General features: G+C 31.4%; 1 protein-coding gene across 1 annotated transcript; it reads left to right on the top strand.

Moving 5' to 3' along the window:
• The first annotated feature begins 1060 nt into the window (after positions 1-1060).
• Positions 1061-5928, top strand: LOC145131338 (Riboflavin synthase-like superfamily protein). The gene is made up of 13 exons (XM_079066041.1): positions 1061-1853; positions 1943-2102; positions 2786-2834; positions 2952-3065; positions 3147-3569; positions 3662-4045; positions 4134-4345; positions 4425-4595; positions 4680-4839; positions 4944-5138; positions 5217-5345; positions 5436-5514; positions 5607-5928. Exons 1-13 carry the CDS (start codon positions 1271-1273, stop codon positions 5714-5716), a joined length of 2769 nt encoding a protein of 922 aa, XP_078922167.1. The 5' UTR covers positions 1061-1270; the 3' UTR covers positions 5717-5928.
• The last annotated feature ends 13042 nt before the right edge of the window (positions 5929-18970 follow it).

Genomic DNA, 18970 nt, shown 5'->3' with positions numbered 1-18970 from the left:
AATTGACATCAATGACCTTTTAAAGTAAATTTTATAATTACATGTTAATTGTACTTTTGATGACTAATTTATGTATGTTATAAAGTGTTTTATGAGAGGTTTTCTTTTAAGAAGATGATCAAAATTTTCCGAAAAAAGGTGTGAATTCAATGGAAAAGTAAACCTACAACATCTAATTACCACATAAAATTTTATATGTTTATCTACGACATATATAAAAAACAATATATTGCTCACTTCCATTATATAGCTGACTTTCTTTTGCTGAATGAATCTTTTTAGCGATCATAATCCAAGTTTAGATCATGTTATTAACTTGTTAAAAAATTATTAAACGTATATTTCTAAATAAATGAATAACATACAAAGTTATTATCGTTTTGAATTGTTTCTAGAAAAAAAAAAAAAAGAATCAAAGAGCACCAACCAATCCCTATATATAAATTAGAATTGTGAATGAAATAGTTGAAGAAGTCGTAAACTGGAAGGAGGGATGAGTGGGAGACACGACTCCAGCTTATGGAAAACTAAAAAAATAACAAACAATTAATGTTAGTTACCAAATTAATATTTTCTAATTAATCTGGTACGTAAGATAGCATGCACCTATTTATTACACCATGTACACCCTATCTTAATCTTAATCTTCATCTGTTTGCTTAATTAGTGATCGTGAGAGTTATTGTTTCAATACTAACAGCGAAATGATAATAAAATATAAGGGGTTAGTTAATAAAAACAAATGGATCAAATTACCCACAAGTTATTCAAAGTATATTATTAATGCGTACAACACTCTAAATTATACCAATAAAAATACTTAATTATTATTGTAATAATATAAAATTTATAAGCTTATTCAGTCTCATCAGTCATCACTATATTTATGAAACAACATTTAGGATAACAAAAGAAGATTGACCATAACAAGAGAATTGGGTAATTTTGTTAAAATGGGGGTGAGAAGAGATAATAAGTGATAGTAGGGGGTGTTTCTGTAAAATATGGGAATAGAAATGGAAGGGGTGGGTGTATGTATAGTTTATATTGGCAAGGTAGGAGATGGAAAAGATGGGGGGTTAAAGAAACAAGACTCAACTACTCTCTACACAGAAGCGTTGAATTCGTGTGCACCCATCGGTTGAGAGGTGTTTGTTTTACAAACCCTTTTTTTCCAATCAACCTCATCGTTTGATTTGCTACCGGTTGATGCAAATTTACGCCTAAACACGTATGTTTGTCTATGGAGTTGCACCAAATTTGAAGCAGAATGATGGGGTCTGATTCTCCGGTAAGTAGCCGCTCCGATGGAAGATCAAATTACAGCCGTATGTTGGACTACCCACTTGATGATTCCAATGACGTTTACGGAATTGGAGGAGCAATGCTCCCTATTTTCCTCAATGATCTACAACGCAACAACGATCAGGATTTAGTGGAAGTCACGTTGGAGCTAGAAGATGATTCGATTATCTTGTGCAGTGTCACTCCCACCGCCACCGCCAACACCAATTCCCATCCCTTTCCTGTTTCTTCACAATCACAATCGCCGCCGGCCGCCACCTCCAGGCTTCGTCGGAAATTTTCGTGGTTGACGTCGTCGTCGTCACGAGCTTCTTCATCTGATGCTAGTGTGGATCGTGCCATCCCATCTCGGGATGCTAGGAAAATGAAAGCGAAATTGATTCGCACCAAATCTAGCGCTCAACGAGCTTTAGGAGGTCTCAGGTTTATTAGCAAAACCACAAACGCCTCCGACGTCAGCGACCTGTGGAAAAACGTCGAGTCAAGGTTCGCGTGTCTCGCTAAACATGACGGACTCCTAGCTAGAGAAGATTTCGCCGAATGTATAGGTGACCATCCAAATTGATCATTTCCCGGTATAATCCAATCAATTCGTCCTGTTCTTCCTTTTCACTTTTCAGTGTGTGATTTTTTGCAGGAATGGCGGACTCAAAGGAGTTTGCGTTGGGAGTATTCGATGCATTGGCAAGAAGACGACAGCAGAAATTGGGGAAAATTACGAAAGCAGAGCTTTACGAGTTTTGGTTACAGATTTCAGACCAGAGCTTCGATGCTCGTCTGCAGATCTTCTTTGACATGTATGCTTCTCTCTTCTCTCTATCTCTCTTCTTTTCCATTGATATTACCTGAAATCTTGAACTTTTTTCCATTATTCTTAAAATTCTGCACCCAAAACGTTCAAGTTGCAAAACTCCTGTTATGAGCGGGAAACACGGACAGCAGAATTCATAGTCAATCGGTTGCTGACATATTAACACTCTTAAGGTTCTTTGAGCTGGCAAAATGACTACTTAGTCCTTAAGTTTCTTCCACCATATTTCGATTTTTTATGACGTTTTCTTTCATCTTCCATTACGTTTGTCTCAAATTTATTATTTAACTCCTTTCCATGTGACCATGGTGCAATATTTGGAACAAAAGATTACAACCAATAGGTGCAAATAGTCGCAGGATTAGTTTAATCCCAATATCTTAAAAATGAGTTCTTGGTGAAGGGTACCGTTGTCAATTCACATTATGCCAACATAATCTCAGTTGTATATATAATAACAAAGTTGACAGGATATGATGTTGGGCTGTGGCCATCAAAAAGAATTCTATAATATTCTTTTCAATGTTAAAAAAAGTAAATTATTATGACGTTGTGATTCCAGGGTTACCATTTGACTACAAAACACTACAAATTGTTTTATAGTTATTTTATGATATTTTCTTTATTGTTAAACAAATTCTAATGATTATTTTTTTCTTATAAATACAGGGCTGACAGCAACGAAGATGGAAGGATTACAAGGGATGAGATACAGGAGGTGTGTGTATATATACAGATGTTACTGTATTTGATATATTAAATTCTTTTAAATTATCACTATTAAAGGACTTTGAGATTCTTTTATTAAATTGGGTGATTTTACATTTGTATGCAGCTCCTAGTGCTTAGTGCCGCTGCAAACAGATTATCAAAGTTGAAAGAACAAGCAGAGGAATACGCTTCTTTAATTATGGAAGAATTAGACCCTGAAAATCTTGGTTATATAGAGGTAAATTAGCTGAAAATCAATTCGTTACAACAAAACTAAATTATATTAAGAAACAGTACTGAAGTGAAAATTTTGCTTCAGTTATGGCAGTTGGAAACGCTTCTACTACAAAGGGAAGCATACATGAACTACAGTAGACCATTGAGCATAGCTAGTGGAGGTTGGAGTCAAAACTTGAATTCGTTAAAGCCAAAAAGCATCATCCATCGGGTAACTCATTTTGTTAGGTGGGTCATGATAGAGAACTGGCAAAGAACTTGGGTCTTGATGCTCTGGTTCTTAACAATGGCGTGTCTCTTTATATGGAAATTTAAACAATATAAAAACAAAGCAGCGTTTCAAGTAATGGGTTATTGTTTGACTACTGCAAAAGGCGCTGCCGAGACCCTGAAACTCAATATGGCTCTCATCCTTCTACCCGTTTGTCGAAACATGCTAACATTCCTCAGATCTACACGCGCCAGATTCTTCATCCCCTTTGATGACAATATCAACTTTCACAAGGTGATCGATTGATGATTTCAAAAAACCCTAAAATCTTACACCGTCAAAAATTGATGTCTGATTTAATTACATGATTTGATCTTCAATTCCAGATGATTGCGTTTGCGATAGCGATTGGAATCGTGGTTCATGTCGGGAACCATATGATCTGTGATTTCCCTCGTTTGGTGAACTCTTCGCCGGAAAAATTCGCACTTATAGCTTCGGATTTCCATAATGAAAAACCCACATACAAGGATTTGATGGTTGGAGTTGAAGGTGTGACCGGAATTACAATGTTGATACTCATGGCCTTCGCCTTCACACTTGCTTCAAGATATTTCAGGAAGAATTTAGTAAAACTGCCTTCACCATTGAACCGATTGACAGGGTTTAATGCTTTTTGGTTTTCACATCATCTTTTTGGTTTGGTGTATATATTGCTTTTGATTCATGGATCCTTCTTGTTCTTGGTTCACAAATGGACTCAGAAAACGGTAATCAAGATTATTTAATTATAATAAATTTATTTATTTTTTCATTTCTTGTTAATGTATATAGATATATGTTGCAATGTCCCTGCAGACGTGGATGTACATTTCTGTCCCTCTGATTATATACTTGTTAGAGAGGAGTCTGAGGACAGGAAGGTCAGAACACTATTCTGCTAAAATCATAAAGGTTTCAAATCTACCAGGAGATGTATTCACCATAATCATGGCCAAACCAAATGGATTCAAATACAGAAGTGGCCAGTATATATTCCTTCAATGCCCTTCAATCTCTCCATTTGAATGGTAACTTAATTTTATATCCATTTTCACTCTTGTTGATAGATAAATTCCTTCCTCTGCTTATATTTATTGAAAAATCCAGGCATCCATTTTCAATTACTTCATCACCTGGAGATGATTACCTAAGTGTTCATATCCGGACAGTAGGTGACTGGACACAAGAACTCAAACAAGTTTTAAACAATGACAACGGTTCACCATGTACAATTGGCCGAGCAAAATTCAAGAAGTTAGGGGATGTCAACTCAAAAGGGTAAATTACTTTTCTAAATAATAATAATAATAACAAAAAACTTATTTTTATGCATTATTAGAAACTAAAGTAAATAATGCACAGGTTACCGAGGCTATTGTTAGATGGGCCTTACGGTGCACCAGCGCAGGACTACAGGAACTATGACGTGTTGCTTCTTGTGGGGCTAGGAATTGGAGCAACTCCCTTCATAAGTATTCTTAGAGATCTGTTAAATAACAATCGTGCAGTTGATGATCAAATGGTGAAAACTCAAAACTCAAAATCATGTACATTTATTTTTGAATTTTATGATAAAAAGTAAAAAGTGGTTTAATTTTTTTATGGTTTATCTTTTGTGGTGGTTAGGATTCAAACACGGAGACAAGCATATCAGGGGATAGTCTTACGAGTCTTGCATCTTCAAGTATGGCATCATCAAGTGATAATAAAAAGAAATCAAAAAAGGCGAAAGTTGCAAACTTTTATTGGGTTACAAGAGAATCCGGATCATTTGAATGGTTCAAAGGAGTTATGGATGAAGTTGCTGAAATGGATCATAAAGTATATATATGTTCATAGTCATAATTAAAGATCAATTACCATTTGACTCTCTTGCTAATTTCTATAATTATGTTACAGGGTCAAATTGAGATGCATAATTATCTTACAAGTGTTTATGAAGAAGGTGATGCAAGGTCAACTCTAATCACTATGGTTCAAGCGCTTACCCATGCTAAACATGGGGTTGACATCCTATCTGGCACCCGAGTATGATATAATTCCAAAAATACCCTCCTTCAATATATATGTTACATTAATTAAACGAATGTTAAATAACTAGCATAAGTTTTGTTGCAGGTAAGAACACATTTTGCAAGGCCGAATTGGAGAGAGGTGTTCAGTAAGGTTGCATCCAAACATCCAAATTCAACCGTAGGTAATTAATTTCAATAAAACTCTAAAATCCTTTTTTTTTTTTTGTTAAATTATGTTTGGGTTAAAGGTTTAAAAATGATATTGATTTTGCAGGGGTGTTTTACTGTGGGATGCCGGTGTTGGCTAAGGAGTTGAAGAAACTGTCATATGAAATGAGCCACAAGACATCGACACGATTTGAGTTTCATAAGGAGTATTTTTAAAATAAAAAAAAATAAAAAATATTTGTTATGGGTACTTATATACATGTATACATATATTCATATTATAAGTAACAAAAGTATGTAAATGTGTACACTATATATACAAAAGCTAGTGTAGGACCACCTGTATAATCAAGAGAATATGGAGACCCTCCGATTAGTCGTAAAAGGATTTTAAACAACCATCATGAGTTTATTGTTTTTTATTTTAAGGGCTGCTCTAACGGACAATCTTTTTTTTTTTTAATTATGTTTAAATATATATGTTATTAATCATGAATGTTACTTACATGTTGTGTTTTATTTGGTTAATATGAATTGACGTTTTTTTTCTTTAATAAACTGAACATGGAGATGGGCCAAGGGTGGGGTCCGTTGGTCCAATGGCCAATGTCAAATGCTTGCTAAGTTGCTATCTAAACTATATTGGTGTATAAACAATTGGTTCGAGTTGAAAGCAAAACTGGAAACATGTAGATGTCGGTTGGATCCGTCATACATACAACAACATGCCATGGTGATTGGTGAGTAATAAAGCAACTCAAATTATCAATATCTTTTCTTCATTTAATGACTTTTGTCCATTTATTCCTACTCCAAATTGATAAATGATTTTCTTTATAGTATCTAAGAGTTACACCATTTTTGGTGAAATATAAAAATAATTGTGAAGCTTTTGCGTTCTTTTCTTTTATAAATTTACTGCTGTAAAATTTGCATATATAAATTATAAACATCAAGAAACAATGTATATGTAATAAACAAAAAGATAAAGTAATGAACTTGTCTATTAATAATTTAAGCCTATCGGATGTGACCGGGTCACATCCTTCGTACCATTTTGTTTGCAACATCATAACTATATCATTTCCACACCATTTTATATTTATTAGGAAATACTCATCATACAACCGCACCATATTTGAGGATAAAAAAAAAAAAATAGAAAAAAGAAAAATTAAAAATCTGACAATGATTGCTCCAAGCATTCTCCTTTGTATTGAGTCATGTTGAGTCTTCAAAATCTCTCTACATAAGGCCGTCTGGTATGGGTATCACGAAGCCATTCGTGGTCCAGGTGGCCACGGTGGTTTTCCGTGCACACCATCCCATTCCTCTCATGGTGCTGATCTGGAACCAAGAACGTGGTCTCTCGTGTTGGCCACCACAATTCACCACAGACTCTTTCTTCTCTCTTCCTCTCCTCTTCTCTCTTGCAGCTTACACCCACAACGACCACATTCCTTCGTTGTGAGTATACCGGATTGAGAATGGAAGGAGGGTGGAAGAAGAAGATGATGAGGTGTATACACACCACGAGCCTTCTCGTGATGTGTATACAGGATGGCCTAATATATAGGGTGGTGTTCCAATAACTTTAACGGAGTGGATAAGTGCCAACTGAACCTCCTCCACTCCGTTAAACGTCTATATCCAACACTCTAATAAAATTTGAAAAAAACTGATACTTTTTAATTTAAAAACTACTTGAAACTAGAGCAGGGGAGATGCATCATTTTTCAATTGTTGTACCCCATTACAGTACGACAATCGCATGCCAAATTTTCCATCAATTCCCATGCTCTCTGAATATATATATATATATATATATATATATATATATATATACTCTAATAAATGAAAGTTTTTTTTGCCACATGTCCTCTTCTCCTTCATTTGGACACATGACATTTTCTAGAATTTTTAAATTTTCTATTTTTCACTTGTCATTTTATTGTATTTTTCATTTTATTAAATTAAAATTTCATATTTAATATGTAAGGTAATATATATGTAAAGTATTTATTGGAAATGGTTTATATATGTAATGTATTCAATACATTAAAGCATTACTAATTTTAATAATTTAAAATTTTTCTCATTTTTCTTATAAATTCAAACTTTTTCAAATTGTTAAAATTTCATATTTAATTTTTTTTAATTAAACCCATGTAATACATGGGTCTCACACCTAGTATATATATATATATATATATATATATATATATATATATATACATATATATATATATATATATATATATATATATATATATATATATATATATATATATATAATGGTGTTCAATAGATAACCATTATTAACAAAGAACCAAAAAAACCAATCGTAAACGACAGAAATCATAATAATCAACGGCCAAAGTAATGGATGTATATTTGTACATTGGATGCACATACACCGGATTATACCATAAAACTCACTTCTTTATCAAAAAAAAAACCTACCCATTTTTTTCGTTTAAATTTTTTTAAGCCACATTTTTTATCGAAAAAAACCGAATATACCGTTGTTCACGATTTTTCGTTCTCTTTCGATATAGATCCATGTTGATATATAAAAAATCAAACTTTTTTTTTTCGAAAAATACCCACTTTGTTTTGTTTTGTTTTTTATTTTTTCAATATTTAAGTTTCTTTTTATCCAAAAAAAACTAATTATACCAAAAATCTCAATTTTTTGTCCTTTTATTAATAAACATCATCAACGATTAAAAAAACTGATCGGTTTAGATTCACACTGTGAATCAGCACTATAAATATTTCAACTTTAACATTCACAATATAAATCTGACTTACTATTTCAACTCTTTGATCATTTACAAATTAAGTGAAATTTACATATGAATCAAAATATATATGTATGTAGTTGTATAATATTTTTAACATTTTGTTTACTCGTAAATTAGTTTTATAAAATCAACAAATATATATATATAACCTAGATTTGTTCTTGCGTTCTCAATTCTATAATTGTTCCCATTTGAACCTAAGTCTCTCTCTCTCTCTCTCTATATATATATATATATATATATATATATATATATATATATATATATATATATATATATATATATATATATATATATAAGTTCAATAGAGAACCATTATTAATCAAGGAAGAAAAGAACCATTCCAAAATGTCGGAATTTAAAGTGATCAACAGCAAAGGAAAGGTTGTAGACTTTTATAATAAACGCACATGCATCAGATTATAACAAACCACACTTTCTTTTGTTTAGTTTAATTTTCTTTAGTCCACATTTTTTATCAGAAAAAAAATCGAATTTACTGTTGTTCATTATTTTTTGTAATCTTTCAATGGAGATATATATATATATATATATATATATATATATATATATATATATATATATATATATATATATATATATATATATATTCAAAAAATCTCAATTTATTTTCTTTATTTTTTGAAAAGTTGAAGTCTATTTTTTATTGAAAAAATTAATAAATATGTCAAAATTCATATTTTTGTTACTCTTTAAACATAGATTTATATTGATGTTTAAAAAAAATGAAATTTCAGTTCAGATTCACAGTGTGACTAATAATAAGTCAGATTCACATTGTGAATTCTAAAAACTAAGTTATATACAGTTCAGAATCACAATGTGAATAAGTCTATTTGTTGATTTTATAAAACTAATTTACGAGTAATCAAAATGTTAAAAATATTATACAACTACATACATATATATTTTGATTCATATGTAAATTTCACTTAATTTGTGAATGATCAAAGAGTTGAAATAGTAAGTCAGATTTATATTGTGAATGTTAAAGTTGAAATATTTATAGTGCTGATTCACAGTGTGAATATAAACCGATCAGTTTTTTTAATCGTTGATGATGTTTATTAATAAAAGGACAAAAAATTGAGATTTTTGGTATAATTAGTTTTTTTTGATAAAAAGAAACTTAAATATATATATATATATATATATATATATATATATATATATATATATATATATATATATATATATATATATATATATATGGGAAAAGTGAATATGTGGCTGTTATGTACGTAAGCTTAGGTATAGAAACATTTAAACGACGTAGTTTTAATAAAAATAAATCCAATTTTTTTTCTCTAAACTTTGTTTTAATAGAATACCATTGAACTGAGTTAAATTATGAAATGAAAAAGATCAATTTATATGTTTTTATTGCAAAGAATTATTGAAGTTTGTTGGGAAAGTAAAAAAATCAATATTTTTTTAACGATCATAATCAAACATTTTGTCCTTCAATTGAGAAACTACATCCAATGATTTTGTGAAAAGCTTTATTGAGTTATTGCATTTTTGTTTTTTTATCTTTTATTCTATTAGTTTTATTTAAAATTTATTTGGGTTGATTAAATGATCATGACTTTTAATGCTTTAAGTTCTTAGACACAATGAAGAAAAAGAACATAAATTCCATCATTTTAGTATGTTACGTGGTTAAGGAAGAATAGTAAACGAGATATCATGATTAGCTTGGATATATATGGATAAAAAAGACATAGTTTCGAGGGTTCTATATATAAGCTTAGGTACATAACAGCCACATAATCCGTAAGCAGTATATATATATATATATATATATATATATATATATATATATATATATATATATATATATATATATATATATATATATATTATCTGTTTCGTCGTCCCGGTACGATAAGACACTTAAGCGGTAGATTTGTAATATGTAAGAATATACTTACCTTTATATTCACATATGAATATTAAGTTCCTCCATTCTGTCGGTACGCGGAGGGTTTTACGGCAAAACAAAATGAAATATGTGACCCATATCTGTTCTTTCGTTCTCGATTTTATAATTGTTCTCATCTAATCATTTATATATATATATATATATATATATATATATATATATATATATATATATATATATATTAAATCATTTCATTTTAAACTATAAACCAGTACCATCCTATCCTTATTTTTATAGAGGGGTACATGGCCAACAAATTTAGGTGCACATTTAAAAAGAGTGAATGCCAACCTCTCATTTTGCTGTACTTCTTTTGTTCAAGTTCTCCTTGAGCATTTTCAACCCAAAAAATTGTTTTTGATATTTTGCTTAATAATTCAAAACACTTTTGTTGTTCTAAATAGTGTTTGAAGATTATATTTGAGAAATTGAATAAACTAATCATTATAAATAAGTTTTCTTAAAAAATAATTATTTTTTTTATTTTTCTTACAAATATCATTTTCTCCCGAATATCCTAATTCCACACTGAACTTCAAATTTTAGAGTTTTTTTTTTCTTTTTCTTTTTGTAATTTTTTTTCTATTAAATATTTATACTTATATATAAATTTTTTATGTTGAAGTATTTAATATCACAAATTTTCAATTAAATTTTTGATTTTAAACCATAAATGAAGATAACAATATAAAATAGAAAATTAAAAAGAAAAAAATTAATATAATAAAAATATATTATATTATTAATAAACAACTCACTCCAATATTCTAATAGAAACAAAAATACTCTGATGACATTTATTATTAATATTCCAACTTACAGAAAAACTCACATATATAATTATATATATTCTTAGTTTAACAATACATTTATCCATGTAAACACTTCGTTTTTTCCTTTAAAACCTTCTAACAGATCAGTATGTCAAAGTCTATATTTTTAATAATATTTTAATTTTTTTTATAAGATTTGACTATTTTATTTAGTATATTTAATAACATTTTATTTTATGTTCTAATTTTATTTAAATATGAAATATGTTTTATTTTTTTAGTTAATCTAATTAAATAAACATATAAAATAATTTTAAATATTTTTCTATAAAAAATATATAATTTAAAAATAATTTTCAAAACTTTCAAATGTAAAACAAATATCATATATTATAAAATATTATGGTCATAAAATTATTTATCGTTTTATCTTTATTTTTTATAACCGCATACATTAAACTTCTACCTTTTATATATTCAAAATTCAAATCATAGTTTGTAAAAATTAGCACATTTGTATGTGACGTTGCAATTTCAAGCGATGCACTTATTAACTACGTGTTACATATTGTTCAGACATTTGCGAGTGAAGTTAATGGATTGTGAATGGGCATGGTGGGTAGTCAATTGATTGCGACAACAACATGCTACATCCTAATTTTAGGAGTGAATTAGAAAAATTATAATTATTATTTTTAATGAATAATTAGAGGAATAATTTTGATTTTATATTAATAATTCAGAAAGAGGGATTAAATGTGTCATTTTCTCCAAAGTAACATTTGTTTGCTTGATTATAAGGAATAATTTGTTATAAATTATAAAATTAGGAGATTTAGTTGATTACTTGTAGGTTTGACTAAGTAACTAGGTCATATGGGGATTAAATTGAGAAAGTTAGAAATTAAGGAATTAAAGTTGCAAATGAGCTCAAACTTGGACATAAGACTCATATGATCCTATCAATCTTTATTCGGGTAAAAACTGGTTGGAGAAGGGAGAAGAGGTTCCCATGGTGATTTTGATTACACTAGTTTCTTAGAAGTGAGATTTGAAAACTAGCTAGGGGTTACAATAAATAGATATTGGAAATGTACATATAAATTTTGTTTTCCTCTCCATTTCAAGTTAAGGTTTGGCTTTCACCTCAAATATAAGTTCTTTATGTTATTAGAGACATTTTGTTTTATGAGTTTAAGGTTTAGAATCATTCATTATATTATTAAGGAATCATGATTCCATCCTTGGAATGATTGATTCCACCTTCAATGGTGGATTTGGGGAAATTGGAACCTTAACATGATTAGATGATGATGCTGGATTCTATAATTTCAATTGATGATAAAATTAATCATTTTACATGTTTTATAACTTTGTAACTCGTAATAATTGTTGTAATTACACTCGTTGATATAAATTAGAGTTTCCATGAAATAGAGAGCTTCAACGGAGTTAAAGTTAAGTTATGACATAATGTTAATTGTTTTATATAAAATCTATGGAAAAATTATGGCATTTACTTATGATGCTCAATTGACTCCTTAATGTTGGTGATTAATTTTATAAATGGAACTTATAAGTATTTGAAGAGTAAGTGGATTCTATTGATTTCTAGCAAGCTTTTTAGTATAAAGTCAATAAATCATTACAATGGAATCATATATCATGATATAATTATAAACTCTACCAACACTATGACACCCAACACGTGTTCTGCTAAGTATTCCAACTAAGGGCTTGAAATAATTTAGATTATTCTAGAGAATAATGATTATTGTAGTTTCCATGTTTAGCCCTTAAATTGCTCCTGTAATTATATTCTCTCCACTATTTGTATCCCCTGTATTTGTGATCTTTGTACATGAAAATACAAAATCCTCACTTAACCTCTTTATGGTATCAGAGCGTGCAAATCTCTAACAAGAAAAATCGATCCATCACCTTTTTAGTCTAAATACCACAATCACATTAATGGGTGCCTTTAACACCCTCGTTACATACACTGCTCCCACCCACTTCCCCATCAACTCACCTTCCAGAACTTCTTTGTATGGAGACGCCATGTGCAATCCACTCTCATCCGTTTAGGGCTAGATGATTTCCTAACCGGTGTCGTTGTTGCCCCACCGAAAACTCTCACCGACACGACCGGTCAAAAACCTAACCATGCCCACATGGCCTGGTTTCATCAAGATCAGGTGATCTTTAGCACCATTCTTGGCTCGTGTTCGGATGATATTCAACCGTTCATCGCTTCTTTCTTGACTGCTCAAGAGGCGCATGAGAGGCTAACAACCAGCTTTGCAACTACATCTTGTTCTCATATTATCTCTCTGAAGTCCAGACTCACGAAGAACCCTTGTGGTACCACATAACACTACATCAACTAGTGTACCACATATCGTAAAATGGGCCGGCCTTGGTGCCTTAGACCCATTGGTATGGTGAGGAGACTCACCTCTCAATAATGCTGAACTGATAAGATATGATAAGTCCCAATGCGTAGCTCCAACTCAACTGCCTACAATCATCATGTGACTAGCTTTGTTAACATCCCGAAATACCAAAAGTACCCTCAAGGTAGAACTTGGTCAACCATGGTCAAAGTCAAGGTCAACAGTCAAGTTCAATTGTCCATGTTGACCCAACTCGTCGAGTGCATCTAGCAACTCATCAAGTTCATTCAATGTCCATAAACCAAAATCTCGAGTCAACTCGCCGAGTTACCTGAGTAACTCGTCGAGTCCTTTAGTGTCCATGAGGCCGAAAACTCTAGACCAAAAACTCGAGTCACGAGACCGAAAACCCTAATCAGCTCACCGAGATCACTCATAGTCCCGAAATGTGACAACCCGTAATTACTTTTCTTGTAAAAGTCAAACTTGGTCAACTAAAAGTCGAACTTCTCATTTTGATCTATCTTATTTCAGTAGGTTTGAAATCTAAATTTGGTTTAAAACCTTTAATTAGAAGAGTTGCTTGAATTAGAAGTGAATTATTGGGAGCCTAGTCCGAACCGCAAACCTTGCATAGGCCGCGGACCTTGCATCCGGGCTGTGAACCTGCTTGGGCCGTAATCATGCTTCGGACCGTGAACCCTGGGTTTGCGGCCGTGATCTCGCCTCGGCCGTGAAATCCCTTCGGACCGTGAACCCTACCCTATATATATGTGTTGGACTGATTTATTCCTCATTTCTTCACCTCTGGCCGAAAACACACCCTTTTTCTCTCTAGATCTTCAACCGAAAACCCTCAATTTCCTCTCAAATATCATCCATCTTCCTTTGATCTTCTTAGAAGGTTGATTAGGATCTTCAAGTGTTCCTCTTTCATCAAGATCTTTGGGCCGTGAACTCAAGAACACCAAGCTGTTCTTGGGCCGTAAACACCCAGCTGGCCGTGAACAGCTTGCAGCCTTCAAACTTTGCATCTAACACCCTTATTTGTAAGTTACACTTGCAAATTAGTTCGATTACCTATCATTTTTATGATTATATTAATTAATAAGTATACATAAATATTATATGAATCGTGTTTAGGACTCGTTTTGTTAGCGAAACTTCACTTGTGAAGCTAACGTCCTATACCAAATCTTCTATCGAATCACTCAAATAAGGTGAGTTCATACCCCCATATTTTTCCAAGCTTTTTAAATGTTTTTAGGGGGGGGGGGAATACAAGTAAAAGACAATAAATTTTGTGTTTTAAAATATAATTTACTTATTATGTTTTTCTTATCATTATTATGTATGAAAACATGAAACTTGTTAAAAACATGGAAATAAACTTATAAACTATAATATGTATAGTTTATGGAACAAAGGATTCTTTTTACAAAATTACTTGTTATTTACAAAGAGGTTTTTCACTTTATGTAAACTAATTAATACATGATTGTGAACCGCTCGATGTACCACTCATGGTACCCGTTAGAATTTTATTTATAACCAGAGTCTCCTTAAGGGAGAGCGTGAGTTGGTGTATAGATCTATACTGGACTGACTATGTATTAGTATGGTTATAATGAATATTCACAATAAGTATTAACTAATTATTTACATAAGGATATACTTTTCCTAAACTTTGGAATGTGTGAAATTAACTATATGATTACTTAGTATATACAATAAGGTTAGATAAAATTGAAATCTGATAGACAGAGGAATGTGTGACTTCCGCCGCATTTCCTGTTCCTTGTTTGGTTGTGGGCTTAGGGCATATTCACCCATTCAACTATCTGTTCGATCTCGGTTATATACAACTCGTATGTATTAAGTGATCATAGGAGGGTAATATCGTCGCATCAGGTTTTCAGGGCAAACAAGTCTTCAACCAGTTTAACTTATCAACAAAACTAGATATCATTAAAGTAAGTATAATAATTATACTTGTGCTTTTCGATCTTGGAATGATTAAGACTACAAGTTAGTTTTATAGAAAATATAGGATTTTCTATGGTAAACATCGTTATTTTAAAGGTAAACTGTTTTCGATAGAACTTTCTGAAAACAATAACAGTTATTACTGAAAACAATGTTTTATAATAGAGTAAGTGGAACTAGAAACTTATTCACAAAAGGTTTAATACTTATTTTCAAACTATTATAACATAAAATAACTTTAATGGTTAATTATATAATTCCTTAGTTTATACATCAGAATTATACATAAATAATATCCGATAGGCAATGGAATGTGTGACTTCCGCCTTACTTCCTGTTCCTTGTTTGGTTGTGGGCTTAGGGCAGATTCACACATTCAACTGTCCTTTAATGGTTAATTATATAATTCCTTAGTTTTTACATCAGAATTATACATAAATAATATCTGATAGGCAGTGGAATGTGTGACTTCCGCCTTACTTCCTGTTCCTTGTTTGGTTGTGGGCTTAGGTCAGATTCACACATTCAACTGTCCGTTCGATATTAGGTTATATATAGTTAGTATAAACTAAGTGATTATAGAATGAACTATTGTGGTTACCATTCTACTAGAGAATCATTAATGTTAATTATGTGATTACTTGATGAATACATTAGGATTATATATAATAAAGATCCGGTAGACAGTGGAATGTGTGACTTCGGCTTCGTTTCCTGTTTCTTGTTTGGTTGTGGGCTTAGGGAAGATTCACACATTCAACTGTCTAATCGATCTATATTATATATAATTTGTATTCACTAAATGATCACTGAAGGAATAACTACAGTCATATTACTTATTAAGAAAATATAGGATTTTTTGGAAGAACAAGCAAATTTTTCCAAAGAACAAAGAGTATACTTTTTATAACAAAAATAATTATGAACTCACCACTTTAATGTTGACACTTATTCAAACAAATTGTATTCTCAGGATCGTTAGTATACAGGTACCCTCTCAGGCGCCGCGAAGACGGAGTTTTACGTCTTAACTTTTGTTGTACTTTTAATATTATTCAAGTAATGTTTTGAAGACAATGTAAATATTATATTATTAATACGATAGTTGTTGTTACTTTGATTACTATGATGCATGTGTTGTGATACTTAACATGAAGTCATCCACCCCCGGACGTTTCCGTCGTTCCAGTTTGGGGGTGTGACAGATTGGTATCAGAGCATTGTTTATAGTGAACTAAGTATATCAACCTATAAAATATATACAACTATAAATACAATGAGAGTAAAACACTCTGACCAAGAAATATACTTTAAAATATAACAATATTTTATAAAAGTGTATATATATATATATATATATATATATATATATATATATATATATATAAACTAGAACAAGTATCACAAGAAGAACAAAACAAAAGTATTTGGATGTTGGACACTACAGTCAAACCTGGACAATTATGTAATCTTATCTTGAATAAATATAGCCTGATCAACTATATTTATTTGAGATACGACCAACATGTGTTTGGGAGTGATAGTGGTGTTGCAGCAAGCCTAAAACTTACCAACCCTATATATAAAGAAATGTTAGAACAAAACATAAAGTTAAAATACTATAGGAGTATTTTAAGTACAATAACTAACTTATGTGAAAACTAAAAGACCTTTACTGGTAAAGTTATAATTACTGAGTGTATACATAAGGTTATATATAATTGAGATTTTATAGACTTAGAATTGGTGATTTTCGCTCTACTTCCTTTTCCTTGTTTGGATGTGGTTTTAGAGTAGGATCACTTATTCGAAGGTCTATTTGATCTGGATTATATATAATCTGTATACACTAAGTAATTATAGAAAGACCCGGTATGGATCATCCTCGTAAAAATCTATTTTTAATAAAAATATTTTATTAATCTCGTAGATTCTTTAGACATTCCCATTCTCGCAAGAACAACATAGATAGATGTAACCACTCCATTACAACAGTCAACAGAGGAGTTGAGGCAGAACCAAAAGAGGGTTCATGAGGAGAATTCCGAGAAAGAATGAGACAAAGAGAAAGGCACTAGAGAGATTGTTAACAAATCTTACCCAATCAGAAAACAAACTAGAGAGCACCATATACGTCACACTAATAACTAAGAAAGTAATATAACTTAGTGAGTTAGTGATTACACTACCCACAATATGTGTTAAATTACTGTACATTCCGTCACAACTAGTAACAGTAAAATCAAGAGAGATATTTCCTTCCAAAACCTATGAAACCCAATCAACATAAGATTTTAATATATATATCCTACTTTGTTAAACTTAACATCTGAAGAAAATCTATCAGCACTCTCTACCATGAATACATCATAGGGATGTAGTTCAAAACATTGAGAACCGCACAACAAAATGAGAAAATTTATATGTATATATAAATAGATAAAGAACAACTAGCAACGATCCTAGTTATTAACGAACTCGCTTCACATTATGTAACAGAATTATGTCTTCACATGGAAATAACCGGCCAACCAACGAAACACCATTTCTGCAGATAGATTTTGCTACTTTTCAAGCTACGATTACGGCCGCCGTGATAGCCATCATGGCATATTTCAATGCAAATAACGTAGACAATTCAAACCGTAATAACAATCTAGGAAACCAACGAGTATCTACTAACAAAAATATTCCAACCCACAAACCTGAAAACATGAAACGAAAGTTTCGGAACGAAAAGGGAAGTAGTTCAGAATAAAGACCTACCAATAAGAAACAAGCTAGAACAGTCCATACTCCCGCCAACCTTACTACCCCAGCACCGACAACACCATATTTAGGAAACCTCCCATACTGCAGCAGGTGTAACTACCATCATTATGGAGTCTGCCGAGAGTTACATTGCAAAAGGTGCAACATGAAAGGGCACACTACCTGCTTCTGTAGGACTCTAGTAGAACACCTCACTTCAACCACCAATGTTGGAGTAAGTCCAATATGCCATTTATGTGGTGAAATGGGACATTTCAAAAGAGATTGTCCAACAGAGAAGAATGACGGAGGAACGGGAGGAGTTTAATGACAAGACATAAAGGAGCAACAGGGAACCTTCTAGGATTTTGGTACGTTTTCTAACAACAATAATTAAACATCGAATTTTCACGGAAAATATTTAACAATTAAAAATTTAAAATCATAAGTTAACACATCGTTCATATATAAAATAAGAATCCTTGCAGGTAAGCTATGATGGCTTAGTGTATACATTAGGGTCATTTATAATTAAGATTTGTAGGCTTAGAGTGAGTGATTCCGCCTTATTTCCTGTTCCTTGTCTGGTTGTGGATTTAGGGCAGAGTCACTTAGTCGATTGTCTTTCCAATATTAATTATACATGACTTGTATACACCAAGCGATTATAGTGGGACCTAGTAGGGATTATATTAAGAAAGTTAATTATTTTCAATTATCAGAACACTTGTACTGCTAGTACTAACAAGGATAAAACAAGGATAAAACAAACACTTTTTCCTAATCGACTT

This window comes from Lactuca virosa, chromosome 8 (genome assembly GCF_052849685.1).
Source record: "Lactuca virosa cultivar CGN04683 chromosome 8, Lactuca_virosa_CGN04683_v6, whole genome shotgun sequence".
NCBI lineage: Eukaryota > Viridiplantae > Streptophyta > Magnoliopsida > Asterales > Asteraceae > Lactuca > Lactuca virosa.
The sequence above is the reverse complement of the archived record's forward strand: the minus strand, read 5'-3'. Positions and strand labels throughout refer to the sequence as shown.